Genomic DNA, 23,219 nt, shown 5'->3' with positions numbered 1-23,219 from the left:
CCCACAACTCTTTGTGTTCTACTCGTGCATATCATCTACTCATAGACCTGGCTCATGATGCCACTGCTGGGTATTGTTGCATGGAAAACAAAAAATATCTAAGCACACGCAATGATCTATCCATGGAGATGCGTGGCAACGAGGGGGAGAGTGTGTCTACTTACCCTCGTAGACCGTAAGCGGAAGCGTTTCTTAATGCGGTTGATTTAATCAAACTTCTTCGCGCTTCAACCGATCAAGTACCGAACGCACGACACCTCCACGTTCTGCACACGTTCAGCTCGATGACGTCCCTCGCCTTCTTGATCCAACAAGACGTTGAGGTAGTAGATGAGTTCCGTCAGCACGACGGCCTGGTGACAGTGATGGTGAAGTGATCCTCGCAGGGCTTCGCCAAAGCACTACGAAAATATGACCGGGGTTGTAAACGGCGGAGGGTGCGCCGCACATGGCTAAACAATTGTCTCAGGTGTGCTAGGCGCCCCCACATATATATAGGTGGGAGGGGGGAGAGGCCAGGAGGCGCCCCAAGTAGGACCGAATCCTACTTGGGCTCCTCCCTATCCGCGCGCCCTCCCTGCCTTATATATCGGAAGGGGGAAGGAAAGAGGGGGAAGGGGTAATCCTATTCCCTTTCTTTCATTTCCTTCTTCCCCTTTCCTTCTGCACCTTGGCCGGCCCATATGGGGGGCGCACCAGCCCCCTGTGGCTGGTGCGTTTCCCCTCTTGGTCCATAAGGCACATGTCTTTCGCGCGCGGGTGGGAGGGGGGGGTGCCCGAACCCCTTCCGGTGATCCGATATGTACCCGATACCTTCCGGAACACTTTCGGTGTCCAAATACCATCATCCTATATATCAATCTTTACCTCTCGACCATTTCGAGACTCCTCATCATGTCCGTGATCTGATCCAGGACTCCAACAAAATCCGGTCACCAAATCACATAACTCATATAATACTATATCGTCAACAAACGTTAAGCGTGCGGACCCTACGGGTTCGAGAACTATGTGGACATGACTGAGACACACCTCTCCGGTCAATAACCAATAGCAGAATCTGGATGCCCATATTGGCTCCTACATATTCTACGAAGATCTTTATCGGTTGAACTATTATGACAACATACGTAATTTCCTTTGTCTATCGGTATGTTACTTGTCCGAGATTCCGATCGTAGGTATCTTCATACCTAGTTCAATCTTGTTACCGGCAAGTCTATTTACTCGTTTCGTAATACATCACCTTGTGACTAACTCCTTAGTCGTTTGCTTACAAGCTTATGATGTGTATTACCGAGAGGGCCCAAAGATACCTCTCTGATACTCGGAGTGACAAATCCTAATCTCGTTCTATGCCAACTCAACAAACACCTTCGGAGATACTCCCTCCGGCTATTTTTACTCTGCATATAAGAATTATCTGAAGTCAAACTTCATAAAGATTGATCATATTTATATGAAAAAATATCAACATGTGCCATGCTAAAGTTATACAATATGAATATTTAAGTCATGACACAACTATTGATATTGATTTCATATTGTGAATGTTGGTATTTTTTTCTACAAAATTGGTCAAACTTTACGAGGCTTGACTTTAGACAAATCTTATATGCGAACTAAAAAGGACCGGAGGGAGTACCTGTAGAGCATATTTATAATCACCCAGTTAAGTTGTGACGTTTGATAGCACACAAGGAATTCCTCCGGTATCCGGGAGTTGCATAATCTCATAGTCGAAGGAATATGTATTTGACATGAAGAAAGCAATAGCAATAAAACTGAACGATCATATATAATGCTAAGCTAACGGATGAGTCTTGTCCATTACATCATTCTCCTAATGATATGATCCCATTATCAAATGACAACCCATGTCCATGGTTAGGAAACCTTAACCATCTTTGATCAACGAGCTAGTTAAGTAGAGGCTCACTAGGGACACGGTGTTTGTTTATGTATTCACACATGTATTTAGATTTCCGATCAATATAATTCTAGCATGAATAATAAACCTCTATCATGAGTAAGGAAATATAAAATAACAACTTTATTATTGCCTTTAGGGCATATTTCCTTTAGTTATAGAATAGAATATAAACATTAACTATAAACATGGAAATAAGTAATAACACAATTATGCCTGAGGGCACACTTCCAACACTATGTAGGCCTAGCGAGCACATGCATGTAGGGACGGTTTGAGGTTCATTATTTTCAAACACCATATTGAGTGTTTGGATGAAACCTGCTACTGGAAAAACTGAGACAATGCAGAGCTAAGATGAACTGACGAGAAGGAGCAAATCAAAGCAAAGAAATCACCATGCAGGTATGGATCATACCCTTTCTAAAAAAGGTATGGATCCTACCCCGCATCGCACTCCTTATCTGTCTCATTGTCCACCTGTGGCGCTCGTGCAACATGACATGGGCAAGGCTAAGAATGGTAGCCGCATCCCGTAGACCTGTTCGTCGTCCCGGTGTCAGACAACTTGTTATTGCTACAGAACAAAATTGGCCGACAGGGAGCCCCTCCACCGACACCTCCTCATGCAGATCCATTGTGTTGTTGTGGCCCGTGGGTGGGCGCTCCCTTCCTCCTCCTTCACTTCCCCCGCCCTTATTGTGTTGGTTGTAGCGAGGGAGGTCCCGTCACCTTCTCCTCCATGTCGCGGAGGAAGCAAAGCGCTAGAGGAAAGCACAAAAGGAGGAAACATAAGTGGCGAGAAACCATTGACATTGGCAAGGAGCGAAGAGAATGATGCCGGACGAGGAAATCGAGCTCACAAGACATTCAATGTCTCTAACGGTAGGGAGGCTAGGAGGTGCATAAATTTGTGAAGGCGTGGAGGGGCTAATGTCTAGGATGCCAATCTGGGTTGTTGGTTTCTGATCTGACAGCATGGGTCAACTCAGGTTAGCCTAGATGGGTCATCAAAGCAGTTTCCCCAACTACGTAGGCCCGGCAAACACGTGTGTAGTGACTATTTGACTAGTTTATCCAAACAGTTATTTTTTTATCAGATGGATATGAATATTAAGACCATGAGGAGGATCTTTCGGAGGGCTGCATCGGCATCGGGTGAAGATGGAAGCGTCATCTTCTTGAATGCAACTAGACACCTATTCCATCTCTTTCTTCTCTGCCGCCGCCGACGGATCCTTCCCCTTATCTTGCGTTCTTATGGTGGCATGACGATTGTGAGGAACGCACACACCGATGATAAAGATGAAAAGAGACGAGGAAAGCAACGTGCCTAAATATTGGGTGTTCTCTTTCTGGGCCTACCTATGCGGGTCACTATTAGTCAACATGATTCAGAAAATGATGCCATATAAACGTGTGTACCAGCGACCCAAATGAGGTGAACCGTCGTTCACTTTTGATTGAACAAATCAGACGGTTTGGATTGTCAAATTGCTGTGGAAGACCCTAGGTTCACTTTTTTCTAGTTTAATTTTAATAGTTAATGAAATCAGAAAAGTAAAAATCAAGGCAACGGAAATCCCACTTGCGACCGATCCTTCTTTGCCCCTGTCTCCTCGTCTTGCCGTCCCGTATCTTTTCTTAGGAGGCGGCGAGATCTGGCCGCATCCTCGCGCAGGTGAGGTCCACGATCTCACGCCGACTTTCTCTGATTTGGTTTGTGATTTGTTGTTCTGTGTGTTAGGGTATTGCTCCCTGATGGCATCCTCGGGGAAGATGGAGGGGCCGTCGGCGCCAGCGCTCCGGCGGGACCCGTATGAGGTGCTCTCCGTATCAAGAGACTCCTCCGACCAGGAGATCAAGTCCGCCTACCGCAAGCTCGCGCTCAAGTTCGTGCTCAGCCCTCTGGTTCCCAGTTCATTCTTGGTCGTGCTGTTTAGATTGTGCTATGCAGAAGACGCGGCTTCATTTGTCATTAACGAAATTGCCTGGTTCTTGTCTGATTATGTTATCACGACGAGACATGACGGTGGTTCAGTTCATATTAAAAAAAAATCCGTGCCTGGAAATAGAGGCTCTCTTCTCTTTAGTGAAGGGATACTTTTACACAAGTTACTTGTTCAGCATGTTGCTTCATACAGCAGGCAGAAAGAAGCATTTTCTGAGAATCACTAAACTTGTGTCATCCAATGCTGACCGTTGCTGATTGGTGAAGTTTATGTCAACGTGGAAATGCACTACAATAATGATATTGTAGTTTCCATTTGCTTTTATTTACAAGGAAACATAAGGACACATAGCGACCACAATGTTATGGATGCACTGCAAAGGATTTTATGTAAAACCATATGTTTCGTAGATTCATATATGGCCTTATGTGTTGTCTCTGGGACATCTCATTTAACCCTTTTTTATGTAGTACGTTCTTTATATAGTTGTGTAATCTCAAGTTTCATGGTAAATTCAAGGGACGATAGAAATCCTGGGATGCTAACAAATCTTTCCTTATGCTTGTCATCTATTTGGCATCCTCACTTTTTGCATACTCTTTTAGTTTTTTCACTGTTACCACAAAATTAAGACTTGATTGCCATAGATGCTTGGATGATTTTCATAGTTACTATTATATTTGACAGGTATCACCCGGACAAAAATGCTAGCAACCCAGAAGCATCAGAGCTGTTCAAAGAAGTTGCATATTCGTACAGTATCTTGTCAGATCCTGAGAAACGGAGGCAATATGATACTGCTGGTTTTGAGGTGCTGTTCTCACGCCGAATGCACCAGACTACATTCGAATAGCATTTTTCCGTCTGTGCATATTTTATTTTAACTGTAATGGTTCTGCATTGTATCACCTTTTCTCATAATATGGAGTTTGGCAAAAATCTAGATACTGAAATACCTGTTTGATTACTGGGTTTATCCTCAATACTTCAAAGTTGGGTTTATTTGCTTTATTGAGATCAAGATTATTCTTGAGTTGTCCTCCAGCATTTCGTGTAATTGAACTCCTTTGTCTAATATATTGAGGTTAGCAATCTTTTCTTTTCTTTAACTCTACTATTACTGCATATTTTTCTAGAGCTACACCAGAAATATTTATTAGAGATGAAAAATTGGCCCTTTGGTAGCTTTGTACTTGGTTGACTGTAGGAAGAAACCCCTGGCCTACCTTCTAACTATGTAGGGCTGGCTCTTCAGTGATACTGCAATTTCCAAACAACCAGAGATCCATCATTTAAATGTGATTTCTGACTGGGCTATGTCTACAATCAGCATGGTGTTGAGGCCTAGTTTGGCAACACCGTATTCCTAGAAAACTACAAAAATACTTTTGCTACCAAACGCACCCTGACTGTCTATTTTTTATTATGTGACCGGACATTTAATCCATTTATGCTGTAACAAGATGAATCTGTGTGGTCTGGTTACTCAAATACTGGGTGTTGCGTTGTAGAGAAACGTCTGGTGATCCATCAAAATTGCTGAAGGTGCAATGAGAGCCTCTATCGACCAGCAAGGAAGCATTTTCACTATTGAACTATAACTATCTGACTAAATTTTTATTTTTGGATAATTATGCAAGATTAGAGCCTCTGATTTTCCTTAGACAAGTTGAGACTCAGGGTGACATCATTAAAATGAAGTAATGCAGGATTACAGAAATAGAATTTGACACTGATGCTTATTTACTTATTATTTTGTGAAGGTGTGTTTGCTAAATCTCAGATATTTATTATCTGAATATATCTCTTATTTGATGGAGAAAATAAGATTTACTCCCTCCGTTAGTTTTATAAGACGTTTCAGACAGCTTGCTTTGTACTATTTTGAACAGTGTCTGAATGTCTAAAACGTCTTATATAAGTGAACAGAGGTAGTACTTGTTATGTCCCAAAATATAGGGCATATTATGTTGTGTGCGATCGGACATTTTAAACTTTGACCACTTATATGTGAGGAACTATATGGATTGGGCATATAAGAATAATATTGTTGTATTTGTCTTGCAAAATACTGCTTTTTTGTCACAGGTCCATTTAGGCTTTTGCTTATATACTGAGACGGAGGGAGTATAGGTTACATCTCTTGTTGTATTTTATTTCTCAGGCGTTGGAAAATGAAGGAATGGATATGGAGATTGATTTGTCCAATCTTGGAACTGTGAACACAATGTTTGCTGCACTTTTCAGGTGATTGCAGAATACAGTGAGAATTATTCTTCAGTGATGATTGAAGATTCCTAATTACCTGCTCTCTTATACTACTTTTAGCAAGCTCGGGGTTCCTATCAAGACGACGGTATCTCCTACTGTTCTTGAAGAAGCTATGAATGGAACAGTGACAGTGAGACCACTCCCAGTTGGGACATCAGCTATGGGAAAGGTTCTACTGCTGCCATTCTTGTGGTATTAGTTATACGGGAGGGTTGTAAAATGTCATTTTTGTGTGTGTAGGTTGAAAAGCAATCTGCTCATTTCTTTGGTGTGACAATAAGTGAAGAGCAAGCTCATTCAGGAATAGTAGTTAGAGCCACTTCAGTTGCACAAAGTAAATTTAAGGTACGAGTTTGATTCTTTCTTCATTTTCACTTGCATTGAAGCTTTGCTTGTTGTTTTCCGTGCGAGTATTGAGATACTATTCACTCTTAATTTTCCAATATTGTCTACAGCTTCTTTTCTTCGAACAAGAAGTCAACGGAGGCTATGGACTAGCTCTACAGGTATGTCCTGCTTTATTCCATTTCCTGGTTGTCATTATTTGGCAATGGCATGCCATGGATTATATTCCAATGGCTTAATAGTGTAATCCTTATTATTATACCTGCTGTGCATGGTGTATTAACCTTGAGTAAGAGTTTGGAGAGCTCAAATTTCCACCATATTCACCAGTCCAACTTTTAAGATGTAGGTGTGCTAAAAAAGCAAGTGCCACCATCCAAACCAACTTTTATCATGTTATTAATTTGCCAACCAAACCCAGACACCTTGTTTACTCCCTTATCTTGAATATACAATATTCCTCATCTTGTTTAAAACATTAGATTTTCTACGTTTCCTTGGGGAATGCTTCATATCGTTTCCTGTTACATCTCTATCTCCCATTTATCAGTCAAGCTTCTTAGCCACTCAATATTTGCTTGCTCAAATTACACTCATATCATTAAGGCTGTTGGGAAACTCTGGCTAGGGGTTGTGTCGTTGTGTTTAATAACATATCATTTATTCTCTGCAGGAAGATAGTCAGAAGACTGGCAAGGTGACATCTGCAGGCATGTATTTCCTGCATTTTCAAGTCTACCGTATGGACTCGACAGTGAATGCGGTATGTATGCTGCATCTAGTGGCTTTAGTCTTTATGCTCCTTGTAACTAATTTGCAGAGTCGCTTTCGTACTACAGTTGGCAATGGCTAAAGATCCTGAGGCTGCATTCTTTAAAAGATTGGAAGGTCTCCAACCTTGCGAAGTCTCGACACTTAAACCTGGAACTCATATATTTGCTGTATATGGTACGCATTCTTTATTTCTCTGTTTATATCTATGACATTTCTCTGTTCTGAGCTATCCTAATTGATATGTTCAGGTGACAATTTTTTCAAGCCAGCCAGCTATACAATTGAAGCAATGTGCGCAAAGAGTTACGAAGACACAACAGAGAGGCTAAAAGAAATAGAGGCTAAAATTCTGGAGAAAAGAACTGATCTGCGTCAATTCGAAACTGAGTACAGAAAAGTCCGTCAGAATATTTTCGTTCCCTCTTTGTTATGTGATAATAAATATAGCATAATATTAGGTGTTCTTTTGCATTTCAAGGTAACATTGACAGAATGAAATGGCTATGCAGGCTTTGGCACGGTTTCAGGAAGCGACCACCAGATATACACAAGAAAAAGAAGTGGTATTGCCCCCCCCCCCCCCCCCCCCCCTCTGAATTTGTACTCTTTAATGTGGTGTTAAGAAAGAGACATTGTATTGTCGCTCTCTAATTGTACAATCAGAAAGTAGGTGTGGTGCGGCACTTATTTTGACTAAGGCCCAATTTGCGGTTGATGAACCATGTTGTGCTGAACTTTATAGTATAATCTACTGTGAGAAAGTAGGTGCGGGAAATAGGCAAAATTTGGTTAGTCAGGCAGTTTTTTTTTCTTTTCAAATAAGACGGTTGGTCAAACAGCTGAATAGGAAAAATCTAGTCAGGCGAACAGCATCATAATCCACTGCCATGCCAAACAGAGCCAGACAGATGAAATCATGTGACACTCTTCTAGAATCTAGATAGAGGTATTAAACTCACTTTCAGAAGAATGTCGCCATTTTACTTGGTCCTGTTGTACCATGTTTGCTTTGACCTAGGAAACAAGTTAAATTAGGATTGGAACAGGCGGCATCTGTAAGGTTCTCCCGAAAGCAATTCACATTGTTCTACTACAAAAAAGTAATATCTTTGCTAGGGGAAAAAGTTTGTATAACTATGTTGCCTTGGTGTTTTTAACATTAATATGAGATGGCTTATTGTTTTGCACACATTTCTTGTTATGCTCTATAGCAATTTAAATGCTCACACTGAGGAAATATGCAACTTGTGTTCCCTGAGGCTATATATATGTAATATCCATGAGGCCATAGGGCGATAAATATATCCATGAGCCCATAGGCCGATATACACGCATGTACATGTGTGGTTGGTAGGGCTAGGGTTCCTACCGGCTCTACTCTGTAGGTTATACGGGCAGAACAACGAGGGTTGGGGGCGAGGGCGGCGGCTCCGGCGCGTGGGCGCCGTCGCGAGGAAGAAGAGGGCGGCGCGGCTAGGGCAAGGTGCGGCTAGGGTTTCCGGCTCCTCTGGAGCCGGGCAATAGGATAGAACTATCTTTATTGCTTAATTCCAAAAGGTATCTTACAATCTAATATTTATAACCTGAAAACGACTAGCCTAAGATAACTTGTGGGCCAAGCCCTTAATCTACTGCCCAGCGGGCCTCCTCCGGTTGTATTGTAAACCGGTCATAACATCTCTCCCCGCCTGCACAAACAGCTCGTCCTCGAGCTGAAAGTCTGGATAGTGTTGGCGGAAATCCTCATGTGGCTCCCAAGTAGCTTCCTCCACAGGAAGACCCGCCCACTGGATCAAGATGAACCATACCCCGTGACGAAGTTGCGCCTTCAACACCTTCTCTGGCTCCGGAAGAAGACGTCCATTGACGGTCGGGGGAAGCGCTGGTGGAGCCGCCGGTGGCTCTCCATGAAAAGGCTTGAGCAGTCCCACATGAAACACATCGTGGATGCGAGCGCCGGCCGGCAGCTGAAGACGATAGGCCACCTGCCTAATGCGCTCCAAGATGGCGAAGGGTCCCGCGTAGCGAGGCCCGAGCTTGCGCTTCGCGCGCGGGTCGAGTGACTGCGTAGAGCGGTGAAGAAGACGCAGCCACACCCAATCACCCACCGCGAACTCCGCCTCGCGATGGTGGTTGTTGTAGTAATGCTGCGCCAGCTGCTGAGCCTGAAGGAGACGCTGACGGACCTCCGCAAGCATCTTGTCACGGGTGCGAATAAGGTCGCCCGCGGCCTCCGTCCTCGCCGTAGCCGGGTCCACCGGCAAGATCGGCGGAGGTGGCCGCCCGTAGACCACCTCAAATGGTGTCGCACGCAGGGCAGAGTGGTAGGAGGTGTTGTAGCAGTACTCCGCCCATGCGAGCCAATCCACCCAAGCACGAGGCCGATCACCTGTAACACAGCGTAAATACATGGCGATCACCTTGTTAACCACCTCTGATTGGCTGTCCGTCTGGGGGTGGAAGGCCGCGCTGAAGCGGACTTAACGCCTGCCATCCTGAAGAGATCGCGCCAGACATGGCCTGTGAACACCGTGTCGCGATCACTGACGATCGAAGCAGGAAATCCGTGCAGACGGACAATACCGTTGAAGAAGGCACGAGCCACGGACGCGACGGTGTAAGGATGCCCCAGCGCGATGAAGTGAGCATATTTAGAAAAGCGGTCGACCACCGTGAGAATGACCGACTTGCCTCCCACCTTGGGAAGCCCCTCGATGAAGTCCATGGAGATATCGGCCCAAACCTGAGAAGGCACATCCAGGGGTTGAAGAAGACCAGCTGGCCGTAGCGTCTCCGTCTTATTGCGCTGACACGTCGCACAAGAGCGCACCCAATCGCGAACGAGGGCACGATCACCAGGAATGTAGAAGTCGGCACGGAGACGATGGAGGGTTTTCTGCACACCCTCATGGCCAGCCGAGTGGGCTAGCAGCAAGACCTAGTGACGGAGATCATCATGAGCGGGAACGAAGACACGGCGCCCATGGACCAGCAGGCCGTCGGAGAGGCGCCATGGCTCCTCCAGGTCGCCGGCTGCGAGCTGCTGCTGCAGGAGAACCGCATCGGCGGCGGTCGCGGTGGCCCGGCGAATGTCGTCGAAGAGGCCGAAAGTCGGCCCTGAGCGGATGCAGAGTGCCTGCCCCTCGGAGTCGCCGGTGACGGAGTCGAGGTCGGCATCGCGGCGGGATAAGGCATCGGCCACGGTGTTAAGACAACCCGGGTGATACTCGACGGAGAAATCGAAGCCGAAGAGCTTGCTAATCCACTGATGTTGGGGCACGGTGGAGAGCCTCTGATCCAGCAAGAACTTGAGGCTGTAGTGGTCCGTGCGAATCTGAAAAGACCGGCCCCACAGATAGGGCCGCCAATGGCGCACCGCCTGCACCAAGCCAATGAGCTCCCGCTCGTACGCCCCAAGCTTGAGATGGCGCGGGGCGAAGGGCCGGCTGAAGAAAGCAAGAGGTCCGTCGCCCTGATGAAGCACAACGCCGAACCCCACACCTGAGGCGTCACAGTCCATAACGAACGGCCGGTCGAAGTCCGGCATCTGAAGAACGGGCCCCGTCGTGAGGGCCCCCTTGAGGGCCTCGAAGGCTGTCGTCGCCTCCACATACCAGGCGAACGCGTCGCGGCGCAACAACCGCGTGAGTGGAGAAGCGATGACACCAAACTCCCGGATGAACTTCCGGTAGTAGCCCGCAAGGCCGAGAAACCTGCGAAGAGCCCGCAGAGACTGGGGCGTCGGCCAGGCAGCGACGGCGGCCACCTTGTCGGCGTCCATAGCGACCCCGTTGGCCGGGATGACGTGGCCCAAGTAGGCCACCGAAGGCGTCCCGAACGAGCACTTCGAGCGCTTAAGATGGAGATCGTGCGCCCGAAGCTCGTTGAAGACGATGGCGACGTGCTGTAGGTGCTCTGCCCAAGATGCACTGTAGATCAGAATATCATCAAAGAAAACGAGCACAAACCGGCGTAAGTAGGGTCGGAGGACGTCGTTCATCAGAGCCTGGAAAGTTGCCGGGGCGTTGGTGAGGCCAAAGGGCATCACTAAGAACTCGAAGTGGCCGTGATGAGTCCGAAACGCCGTCTTGGCGATGTCATCAGGGTGCATGCGCACCTGGTGGTACCCCGACCGGAGTGAAGAAGCGCGCCCCGTGGAGCTCATCGAAGAGCTCGTCAACCACCGGAATAGGGAACTTATCCTTGAGTGTGACAGCATTAAGGGCACGGTAGTCGATGCAGAAACGCCATGTGCCGTCTGACTTGCGGACGAGAAGCACCGGTGCGGTAAACGGCGAAGTGGATAGCCGGATGATGCCCGCCGCGAGCATGAGTGCACACTGCCGCTCCAACTCATCCTTCTGCAACTGCGGATAGCGGTAAGGCCGTACCGCCACCGGTGCAGAGCCTGGCAGAAGATGTATACGGTGATCGTACGCGCGGGCGGGCAGCAACCCCTGTGGCTCGGTGAAGATGTCGCCGTGCTGCTGTAGGAGGCTCTCCAATAGTGGGTGCTCGGCCGTGGCCGTGGTCGCGGCGAGCTGGAGTGGAGTGGTGGGTGCGGCACCCCCAATGCCGGCCCACCGAATGCGGCGGCCTAACCGCCAGGTCATCGTCAGCGCGTCGAAATCCTAGAGAATAGGACCAAGAGTGCGCAAGAAGTCGACGCCGATGATGAAGTCGAAGCAGCCCAAGTCGATGCCGGCGCAGGTGATGGAGAATTGCTCGTCGCCAATAGTGATGGGCACGTCGCGGGCGAGCCTGTGGCAGCGGAGACGGTCACCATTAGCGACGGTGACTCGCAACTGTTCACCGCCGGTCGGCTGTAATGCCAGGCGCCGCATGGTGGTCTCCGGCAGGAAGTTATGTGTGGACCCTGTGTCCACTAGGGCCACCAGGCGCTCACCCTGGATCATGACCGGTAAGAGCATCGTCCGTTCATCACGGATGCCGGCCAGCGCGTGTAGGGACACCACAAGGGCGGTGGCCAGGGCGGGCGCGGGTGCCGCTGCGGGCTCCGCAAGGGCTGGGGCGCCGAGGCCATCCTCCAGTGGCTCCTCCTCAGACTCGTCTGTCGTCTCCAAGTAGAAGAGGCGGGGACAGACATGACCTGGTGCATAGGGCGCATCACAGTTGAAGCACAAGCCCAGTCGTCGGCGTTCCAACTGTTCCGCCTGGGTGAGGCGCCTGAATGGCCGCGTCGGTGCCGGGGCGGCTGCCGGAACGGCTGCAGGGGACGCCGGTGCCGCCGGAGATGGCCGGGGAAGCTGTCGGCCCCCACGTGGCGCAGATGGACGCGTCGCGGCCTGGGCGCGCTGCTCGAACGCCCGGGCATAGTACATGGCCGTCTGAAGGTCTTGGGGCCCCTTCATCTCGACGTCCACGCGGATGTGGTCGGGGAGACTGCCGATGAAAAGTTCCGCCCGCTGTAAGGCCGTCACACCGGGTGCGTGGCACGCCAGGGCCTGGAAGCGATCGGCGATGTCCTGCACCGTGGAGGTGAACGGCAGACGGCCCAACTCGGCCAAGCGGCTCCCGCGTACCGGTGGCCCAAAACGAAGAAGGCACAGTTCTCGGAAACGATCCCACGGGGGCATGCCGCCCTCGTCTTGTTCGAGGGCGTAGTACCATGTCTGGGCGGCCCCACGGAGATGGTAGGATGCCAGCCAGGTCCGTTCCGACGCGGGCGTGCGCTGGCCGCGAAAGAATTGGTCACACTGGTTGAGCCAGTTAAGCGGGTCGTCGGAGCCGTCGTACGTGGCGAAGTCGATCTTGGCGAACCGGGGCGGCTGCTGGTGTGGCGCGCCCTGGCCCACTGCCTTGGCGGTGCGGAGGGCGGATGATGGCGCACAGGCCATGGTGGAAGGCCCGGTGTAGTTCCCAGCGGCGCCCGACACCGCGGGCTGCAGCGGAAAACCGGACGGTGGACGGGCCTCCGGGTAGGCCGATGGCTCCCCGTTGAGCCAGCCGGGGAGTGGCGATGGGGACGGCGGAAAGCGGACCTCCTGTATTGGGAGCCCGCTCGGCGAAGACCTGCCCAGGTTAGGGCTGGGCGGGGTCGGTGGAGGACCTTGCTCCGAGGCCGCTAGAAGGTAGGGCGTGACGGAGGACGGCGCGGTCCAGGTGGGCCACTGCGGCCCCGTGGTGGCGACGAGTGGCGGGGCTGCCGGCGCGATCTGCGGCGGCCACTGCAGCCAAGGCGGCGGTGCGGCCGCTGAGGCGGGAAGCGCCGGGTAGCCTCCGGTGATGGCCCCCGGTGCCGAGTACCACGGAAGCGCCCGCTGACCCGCGGCCATGGCTGGATGGAGTGGTGGGGGCGGCCCGTACGGACCTGCCAGGTAGAGGCGGATCCCTTGAACCGCGGTGACGAGGTCGTTGAGGACGCCCGCCATGGCCTCCGGCGTGAACTGTTACGGCTGCGGGGGAGGTGACGGCGGCGGCGAGTGTTGGACGGGGGCCGGTGGCTGCCCTTGGCCCGGCGTGGTGCCGGGTGCCGTTAGGGCCGGCGCTGTGAGCGAGGCCGTGACGCCCGGGGCAGAGGCGGCGGTGGTGGAGGAGTTGGCGGGCAGCGGTGGTGGTGGCGGTGGAATTGGCGGAGACATGGTCGAAACTCGGTTACCTGATACCAAATTGGTAGGGCTTGGGTTTCTACCGGCTCTACTCCGTAGGTTATACGGGCAGAACAGCGAGGGTTGGGGGCGAGGGCGGCGGCTCCGGCGCGTGGGCGCCGTCGCGAGGAAGAAGAGGGCGGCGGCTAGGGCAAGGTGCGGCTAGGGTTTCCGGCTCCTCTGGAGCCGGGCAATAGGATAGAACTATCTTTATTGCTTAATTCCAAAAGGTATCTTACAATCTAATATTTATAACCTGAAAACGACTAGCCTAAGATAACTTGTGGGCCAAGCCCTTAATCTACTGCCCAGCGGGCCTTCTCCGGTTGTATTGTAAACCGGTCATAACAGTGGTAGTATGCAAAAAAAAATCTTATGGAATGGGCATAATACACGGCCAATACGCAAAAGTATATATAACTCAATACCCCCACAACTCATGGTTAATCAACAGCATTGAGTTTGGACACTAACATGCTTCGTGAAGAAATCCGTTGACTACAACTTCAAAGGCACATACTTCAGAGCAATCACCCAATAAGCATCGACACTAACTTGGTGAGCTCATGGTTCATAGGACCTGTATTGTATGACAAAAGAGGAGCAGGAGCTAGTGTAGTGATAGAAATACCAAAATCCTTAAGCAACCACTCTAGCCAAGTCACGACTGTTGACGAAAGAGCTATACCTCACAACTTAGCCTCTGCCTTTGAATAGGGAACTGTAGTTTGTTTCTTTCTCTTTCAGGCATTGAAAGATCTACCAGGAAAGGCAAAGTAAGCATAACATGACCGATGAATGATCTGAAAGATCTCTAGTCCAAGCAGCATCCGAGTAGGCCTGAAGTTGTAATGAATCGGAGCGTGGAAAGAAAAGACGGTGAGAGATAGTCCCATGAAGATCTCGTTGAACCTGAAGGCGGCTGTAGTGAACCTGTAGTAAACTTGAGTGGGAGCAGAGACAAACTGACTCACATAGTGGAGACTAGACTACCAACAAAGATGTTGATAGCGCGCCGGATTAGACAAAAGGTGCACCATCAGAAGCTCTGAGATGGACCTTAAGCTCCATCGAATTCTACACTCATCATAGGAGCAGCACGGGCAACATCCTGAATGTACTTCTCTTGGTATATTAAGAAGACATATGAGGTAGAAACCTCAATCCTGAGGAAGTAGCGAAGATGATAAAGACCAGACATAAGAAACTACACTAGCCTTCACAAAGGTCACCGCCATTCATTATCATGTTATCAACATATAGAAGAAGCGCCTGACAACGGGACGAAAGGCGGATAGAGAGAGGTAGGATCATGACCACTCAGTGAAAAACCAGCAACAATGACCACTGAGGTGAACCGCTCAAACCAGGCATGATGGGCTTGCTTAAGACTAGAGAGCGACGAAGACGGCATGCCATGCCATCAAGAACAAAATACTGAAGTGGTGGTTGCATGCAGACCTCCTCACGCAACTCAGCATTAAGGCATTCTTGACATTAAGTTGAGAGACATACTGGTTTGCGAACAAAAGCCACAGCAAGAAAGGTGCGAACAATTGTCATGTGGGCCATAATAGCAAATGTCACGACCATGCTCCTGCAGCATCACATGTTGCCATTTTGGATGAATAATAGCATCAGGAAAATCGTCTCAGGAAGAGCAGTGAAAGGATATCGAGGTCAATTGAATAGACACTCAGGGGTGGTGGTGGTGGTGGATATAGTCCTATAAATATGTGTACTTCAAGTTTTAGGTTTTCCTAGTTGGCCCTTAGGAAATCCTGCACGTGCAGGCAATCAAAGAGTGCAAAAGCGACAATAAATCTTGCAAGACAATTATGAAGTTGATAGAAGGATGCAAACACGGGTTGACTTGATATTGTATCCGAGGTTTGGATATTGGTGTTATCCTACTCGTGAGTGGGAGGTTTGAACCACAAAGGTTCTAAAACCACACAGGTCTCAACACCATCGCCCACAAAATGCATGCCCACCTATTCTACCATGGCTTTCATGAAGAAGCCTCCTCATTCATGGTTGGTCTTCCATGGAGGTGATATCCGTACATTGTACAAACTATTGATTCCTTCACACAAAGCTTGGAGGTTCTCAAGTGAATTCTAATCATCTAGGAGGTGCACACCCTCCCAAGAGTAACAAGCAAAACAGTCACGCGGACGAACACTTGAAAAGATCTTCAATCAAAAGCACTCAAGAACCCATAGGATCTCTCTCTCTCTCTCTCTCTCTAATGTAGGACCAAGCCCTAGTTTGTCCGATCTTCATGAATTGGAGGTGGATTTAGGGTGGATTCACGAAGAACACGGGGGAAATTCACAAGAAAATACAAGAGATAACACAAATTGGACAAGATCCACCAAGTATCCCTCAAATCACAAGCCAAGTGATGAATCTCAAGCATTCAACAACAACGAAGGAAAGTAAGACACAAAGGTAGTTCTTTCCCAAGTCCTAGGACAAGGAGGGCGTGAATTTCATGAAGGAATCTACCCCACCAATGGGGTCTTTGTACTCCTATGGAGTCATCCCCTCAAGAGGAGGTCTTCATCTCCATGAGAGGAGCAATCTCCATGAAGGAGTAATCCCACAAGGGGAGCTACATGAGCAAAGCTATATGGTTGGAGTTTTAATCTTAGCTAACCCTAAAATGGATGAGATGGAGGGATATATATAGGTCCAAGGCATGAAGGGGCAAGTGAAAGGGTAAAGATACATGGGCTTTTCTCAAATTCTGCACACGGCCACACTACCTGTCCGGTCATCTGGCCGGATTGTGCGATAGTGCAGTTTTTGCACCACTTCTTCGGTTGCTCTCTCTTCTTCCATCGCTGCTTCCACGCTCCCTCTTGGATGTTGTTGTTGTCCTCTTGTGCTCTCACCCAATAAGCGTGAAGCTCTCTCAAACCTATACATGTACAGGGTGGGGGGAGGGTCAAGTAGTATACCATCCAAGAGCGAACCAAGTAGACACACATAGAGGATATAACTCACCTTAGTATATGTGATGCGCGTGTCACTTGGTGATGGAGCCAAGTCCATGGTGATGACACTAGGGCGTTCGGCACCACTCTCTCTCTCACACAAAGATAAAGCTTGAAGTAGAGAGAGATGAACACAAGAGAAGGGCTTCAAGAAAGGGAGGAGCTTGGTCTTTAAAGATTCAATGAAGTAGCTTGGAATCACCCAACAATTTCCTTTCAACTCTGCCTTGGACGCACAAAAGGCTTGGAATGGCTTGTAACTTTCTCTCACAACCAAGGGGGTTTGGGGGATTATTTACAGTGCAGGCCTAGAAGTACCGGAGGAAAAATTTCAGAACTACTGGACTTGTTCAAAATTCGAATGGCCAGAAGGGAAAAACATGTTCTTGGAAGTGCACGATACCTCGGAGGTACCGGCTGTCAACTAAGCTTCTCAAAAGTCCAGTTGCTCAGAAGTACCGAGCAGAGAAAACAAGGAGGCACTGGTGTCACACTAACCATGGCCTACTCCAGCCGAGCCGAACATATCTTCAGTGCTTTCCAAGTCTTAGTTTGGTGAGTTCAGATTTTGTTTAGATCTAGACAAGCCTTCCTATTTTATGATTTGTTAGCTTTCTTTATTTGCAAGTAAGTATTGGCCGTGTTTAGAATTAGGACTAGTTGATTTGGTTTCTATCTTTAGTTGCCTGGCTCTATATAAGCTAGGGAGTAACTCGTGTCATGGGTATTAGAGAAATAAAACAGATAAAAGGAGAGTTTTACCTCCAGAAATTATCTGGCCCCCAAGGCATCGCTGTGCCCAAGCCTAAAATCACATGCCCTCCCATCATCCATGACTATCCCTTCCATAACCTAGGTTGTGACAACTTGGTATTAGACGTACCGATCCTCAGCCACCTCTCCTCCCCCATGGCCACCATTGCGGAGATACCAAGTTTCTAGATGAGAAGCTCCACACTCATCAAAATGATCTTTTCGATGAACTGAGGGGCAATGCCTTTAAGAAATTTGAGAAGTACATTGAAGAGCTCAAGGAGCAGGCAGCAACCAGCCGGCTATCCATTGCCCGCCTGGAGGAGAGCGACTAGTCAACCCTTCACCGTGGAGGAGCACATGCATGGAATGAACGGCCGCAATAGCAGTCACTCACATGCTGTGGACATCAACTAGTGGAAGCCCAAATCCGACAAGTTGGAATTCCCCCACCTTTGAGAAGAGCGACTAGTCAGCACACACATGAAAAGAATGGCAACAACAACAGTCACTCGCATGTTGAGGACATCAACAAGTGGAAAACCCAAATTCCACATGCTGGAATTCCCCATCTTTGATGGCTTAGAAGATACACTGCCCTATCTCACTTATGTTGATCAATTTTTTTATTAGCAGGGCACACCGGAAAGCGACAAGGTGTGGCTTGCATCATATCATTTGTTAAAGCGGGCGTCACTATGGTACAAACGTCTCAAGGATTCACATGGCGCACATTCTTATGGGAGTGCTGCTCATTACTCAAGTGGTGTTTTGGGCCTAATGTTTGGAACACTCTAAAGTCCGGGACACTGAGCTCTAGACAATTAAGAACCGTTGGCAAATTAGTTGATGACTATGAGTAGTAGTTTTTAACTCGTGTGCAGGTGCGATGGACTTACAAAGGTGCCCTAGGTGGAGCTATTTGTGGAATCCAAACCGACGTCCAGCCATGTACCCGGTGATACTAGAGGATGTCATGGATCATGCACGCGCGTACAAGGAGCATGGCGCAATAGAAGACAACAAGAAAGGTCTCGTGCCGAAGGGAAACATTGAGGGAGGCATCATATCATCTACTCTAGAACTTGTGGCTCCTCCCAAGTCTAGGTGTTGCCCAGCAAGCGGCACCTTCTGCGGCTCACTTGCCGAGATGGATGAACGGTGTGCCAAGGGTCTTTGCGACAAGTGTGACGACAAGTACACCCCTGACCATCGCTGTAAGCATCTTTATGATTGCTGGGTGGATGCTTCGGAAGAGAGGCGACTGATCTACTGGACACAAGTATCGGTTCCTAAAGCTTCTTGGGTGGGAAGTTCTTTCAAGCTCGAGGTTGAGCTGCTTGTTGAAGGGGGGAATGATGTCATACCAGCCATGGTCTACTTTAGCCGGACAGGTCTTTAGTGCTTTCCAATTCGAGTTAGTTTGGTCAGTTCGGATTCTGTTTAGATCTAGATAAGCCTTCTTTTCTTAGAACTTGTTAGCTTTCTTTATTTGCAAGCATTGGCCATTGTTTAGAAGCAGGAGTTCTAGTTGATTCAGTTTCTATCTTTAGTTGCCTGGCTGCTATATATGCTATATAAGCCCAGGGAGTACTCGTGTAATGGGTATTGAAGAATAGATATAGAAAAGGGGATGTTTACCTCCAGAACAGATCTGTCCCCCAAGGCGTCAGGACGCCCAAGCCTAAAATCCCTTGCACTCGCCCTCCTATTACCAACGACTATCCTCTTCCTAACCTAGGCCATGACAACGGCACCAAAAAGGTCTCTTTTTTGCAAAGATAGAACTGGCTCAGTACAGCAGAAAACAAAGCCTCGAAGATACTGAGGTTGACATAGCTGTTCTCAAAGGGAAATGTAGCAGAAAACACTTAAATCCCAACTCAGCGGTGCCAGATGGATAAATCCCAACTCAGAGGTGCCACATGGATTTAGCTTGGAAGTACTGGGCCTATACTGAGACTTTGATGCTGCAGCAAACCTAAAGGCTCGGAAGTGGCGGGAAAGGTTATGATGCTCAAAGGTATTGAAGCTAACTAATAGAGATGGTCTCACAGAAAACATAGGTTGTCAGTACTGGAGAAAGATTGTTGGCAGCTCCGACGCTACTAGTAAACAAGGTGAACGGCAGAACCACGCAGAGCTTCCGTGCAACAATCCATAGTAGAACCGTGTCAAAAGTTGAGACTGGCCCGACAACCAGAGCCAATAACCTACACCAGAAAGGAGCTGCTTGGAAAATTGAGGAACATGAGACATGGAATGAACATGAAAAGGCGAAGTGCTAAGAGTGCCTCCACTATTTATTGGAAGGGGAGTACCATCACTAGTAAGGACATTAATAGGAAAAACGAGAGGTCGAATAAAGGACAAAGTGGATTATCACAAGTCATATGATAAGATGGTCTCGTGTCAAGAATGCACGGGGATGTTGGGATGTACCTGACTTTGTAGAAGGTGGTCTCTCGGTGCTAGAAGATTCAGTAACAGAACCTATCGATGGAGAACGAGAAGCAACAAGCAGGCACCTAAGTCGCTCAATCTCTAGTTTAGTGAGGGGCTCAATTGAAGAGGCCGAGGTAGAAGCACCTAGTGATAGAGAACCGAAGTAGCAAGCAGGTGTCTAAGTCGTGCAATCTCATGCTGATTGAAGGACACAACTGAAGTGGTCAACGTAGCATCATCGGGAGAAGAGCTGCCACCACCACCTGTGGAAGTCGCTAAAGGAGGCTCTGTAGCACAGTAATCAATGCCTACCGAAGCCGCCGGAGGATGCGATCTAGAGTTGCTACCACCATGTGTAGATTTCGGCGGAGGCTATGTTGCAGGCGGGCAAGCACGAAGCACCAAGGGGAGGCATATGTGAGACAGGGCACGACCGTACTTGCACGAGCACCACAGGAGCAGCAGCTACGAACACTGCCCGCCCCAAGAGAAGATCGATCAACACTTTGTACAACATCAGGCAAGCCAATAAAAGCACCTGGTAAGGACACAGCGTAGTCCCCAGCGGATCCTCCGACGACCAACAGCCACACACGCTAGCAAGCAAACGACTTTTGACCAAGCTGCATGCCCACCACTGCAAGGAGACGACCGGCATGACAACAACAGCCCATACTGGCATGGAGAGCAACCTGATCTAGACCTGGAGAGGTCAGATCTGAGCTGGCCTGGACCACAGCCAGTGCGTCCCACCTGTGACAAAATCAGATGACCAGAGACCACGCAGCCGCAAGGCTAAAGAGGCACCCAGCAAACACGGCTACATGATGGGTTTATGGCGCAGGGGAACTCAGGGAGCATGCAGGAGCCGGCAGGGCCGGGCAAGAAGCGACGGATGCGAATTGGGGAGAAGCGCTCGAGAGACCAACCACCACCATTGGCTGGCCGGCGGCTCCGTCGAGGGGGAAGGAACAACAGGAATGAGGTTTTGTTGGCCGAGGATTTCGCCTCTAGTATTGTCCGAGAGCGACATGGGAGGCATACGATTGAAATCAAAACAAATAGTGACATGTGTTGTTATAATTACAAGAGTTGATCTTGAGTACAGCAAATAATTTATTGTGACATTCAGTACGAAAATTTGATATACATGTTGCTAAAGTTCTGTGGTCTCTGCAGGTTGATGATATGTTGAGAGAAAGGGATGACATCCATTCTTCATTCACGACCGAACGAACTATCACGAGCTCTCTCGGAGCTGGTAGCAGCAGCAGTAGATATCCAGTTGAGCAAAACAAAACTGAGAGTTCCGAGAATGGTAACATAGATAGCAGGGACAAATCGAGTAAAAAGAAGTGGTTTAATCTAAATCTTAATAGATCTGACAAGAGAGCCTGAGCAATTTATTTTCATCAATGTCAGCATCGGCACATCCACTGTTGTACATTACAGAAGCTCAATTGTATTTGTGCCTTCTGAGCTGTACGCTTGGCGATTCTTGTTTTTTCTTCTTTTAGCATAGCAGTTTTGAGTAAAATCGTGTACTATTCATCAACTATTCTTCTTCCTCCACTTGAGGTACGATTTGCCTGGTGTCACAGTTTCCTTTTTCTATCCCCGTTGTTAATCATCCTGGGACAGCATATTATGTTAAACCATGTTGCAACGTTGCACAGTGTCTGTAGCTGCCGTAGTCTTTAGGATCTTCGACGCCACGGCTTATTTGGGTTCCTATTCTCTAGGGCGCCCGGTGAGCAACCTCTCTCAGTATATAATGTTACATATGTAACACTATGATTAAGGGAAGAATAATTCTCCCCAACTTGTTAACAGACGCGTCATGGCCGAACTCGCTAGCTGTCTGTGCTCCCCTGCCTATGGTTCCGCCATCGGTTCGGTCAGCTCTCCTAACGAACTTCTCTGCCATTGCTTCTGTTGTTGAAGCGGCCAGCTCTCCTAGCGAACTTCTCTGCCATTGCTTCTGTTGTTGAAGCGGCCACGATACCTGTTGTCCATGTTGGTACTACTGCCTCTCTTTCCTTGACACTCCTGCCCCCGCCAGTTCGCCCTGGCACACTGCCCCACCACCAATCATTTCAGCTTGCCGCCCCATCCTCGCCGCCCGATCCTACCACATCACAAGTTACATCCAATTAGAGCATCTTCACATCACAAATTACATCCAATTAGGGCATTTCCTACGTGGATTCTCAAAACGTTCGGACAGACGATGCAAGCCATCCAATGAGGTGCCCCATCCATATGCGGACGCGCCTGATGTGTTTGAAATCACACAAATCTGACGTAGTGGGAGGTTTGTGGGAGTTTGGACGTCTCCCATGTACGCGCCTGAGCGCGACGTCCCACCTAAACTATCTCTGCTCGAAACCCCTCTCCGCACAAAGGGGTTGCCGCGCATCATGCTGGTCATGCCGTTGGAGAGCAGATGCGACTCTGCGACATTAATGCCGGTCAGAGCGAGCCGCTGCTTCAATGTCGACGCAACGACTAAGAAGCCTACTTTGCGGCGCTGCTTCAATATCGATACAACGAGTAAAAAGCCTACTCTATTCGGTGTGCCACACTGAAGCAATCTATGACTCGTTTGCCCGGCCGCGACTATTTAAGCACGACTCAGGCGTCGTCCACACCACACCTCACATCCTCTCCTCTCCCCTCACCGTCGATCTACTCCTCTCCGTCTTCGCTCACCATCGTTGACAATGCCGAAGTCCTGGTTCTCTGCGCTGGCAGGTGGCTTTGGATCTCCTTCCAGATCCGAATCATGGTGCTGTTGCCGTTGCTCTTCGGGACCATCGGCCTCCATAGTGCCTGACTCCTTCGGGAAGGAGGAGATCAACCTCTCCTTCGACGACGAGCAAGAGGAGCCGCAAGAGCAGCAACGCCTCCTCATGGAGGCTGTTGCGACGGATGAGAAGTACCAGGCACACCTAGAGCTCCTCCTCGAGCGGTCGCTCAAGGACCGCGGTCCGGTGTCGCCTTCGCCGCCGCTCCATCGCGTCAATGGCGGTGTTGGGAAACGTAGTCGAAAACAAAGAAAATTCTCCCCACAATCAAGATCCTGGATCACTATGAAGATGCATACGAGGTTAGATAGGATCGTTACAATTACGAGTTG

The 23,219-nt window shown here is 48.9% G+C and overlaps 1 protein-coding gene across 1 annotated transcript; it reads left to right on the top strand.

Moving 5' to 3' along the window:
* Nucleotides 1-3,366: 3,366 nt before the first annotated feature.
* Nucleotides 3,367-21,678, top strand: LOC125543763 (chaperone protein dnaJ 15). The gene is made up of 12 exons (XM_048707236.1): nucleotides 3,367-3,611; nucleotides 3,678-3,822; nucleotides 4,570-4,693; nucleotides 6,047-6,129; nucleotides 6,211-6,322; nucleotides 6,394-6,498; nucleotides 6,609-6,659; nucleotides 7,172-7,261; nucleotides 7,338-7,446; nucleotides 7,521-7,669; nucleotides 7,782-7,835; nucleotides 21,260-21,678. Exons 2-12 carry the CDS (start codon nucleotides 3,692-3,694, stop codon nucleotides 21,476-21,478), a joined length of 1,227 nt encoding a protein of 408 aa, XP_048563193.1. The 5' UTR covers nucleotides 3,367-3,611; nucleotides 3,678-3,691; the 3' UTR covers nucleotides 21,479-21,678.
* Nucleotides 21,679-23,219: the final 1,541 nt, after the last annotated feature.

The sequence above is a fragment of the Triticum urartu genome, chromosome 3 (genome assembly GCF_003073215.2).
Source record: "Triticum urartu cultivar G1812 chromosome 3, Tu2.1, whole genome shotgun sequence".
Lineage (NCBI taxonomy): Eukaryota > Viridiplantae > Streptophyta > Magnoliopsida > Poales > Poaceae > Triticum > Triticum urartu.
This window is presented reverse-complemented; position numbering and strand designations above follow the sequence as displayed.

Excerpts from the sequence above, each read along its gene's own strand:
- LOC125543763 (XM_048707236.1), top strand. The coding sequence starts at position 3,692 with ATGGCATCCTCGGGGAAGATGGAGGGGCCGTCGGCGCCAGCGCTCCGG. Across the intron at positions 4,694-6,046 it reads ATGATACTGCTGGTTTTGAG|GCGTTGGAAAATGAAGGAAT; the intron begins GTGCTGTTCTCA and ends TTTATTTCTCAG. Across the intron at positions 6,660-7,171 it reads GCTATGGACTAGCTCTACAG|GAAGATAGTCAGAAGACTGG; the intron begins GTATGTCCTGCT and ends TATTCTCTGCAG.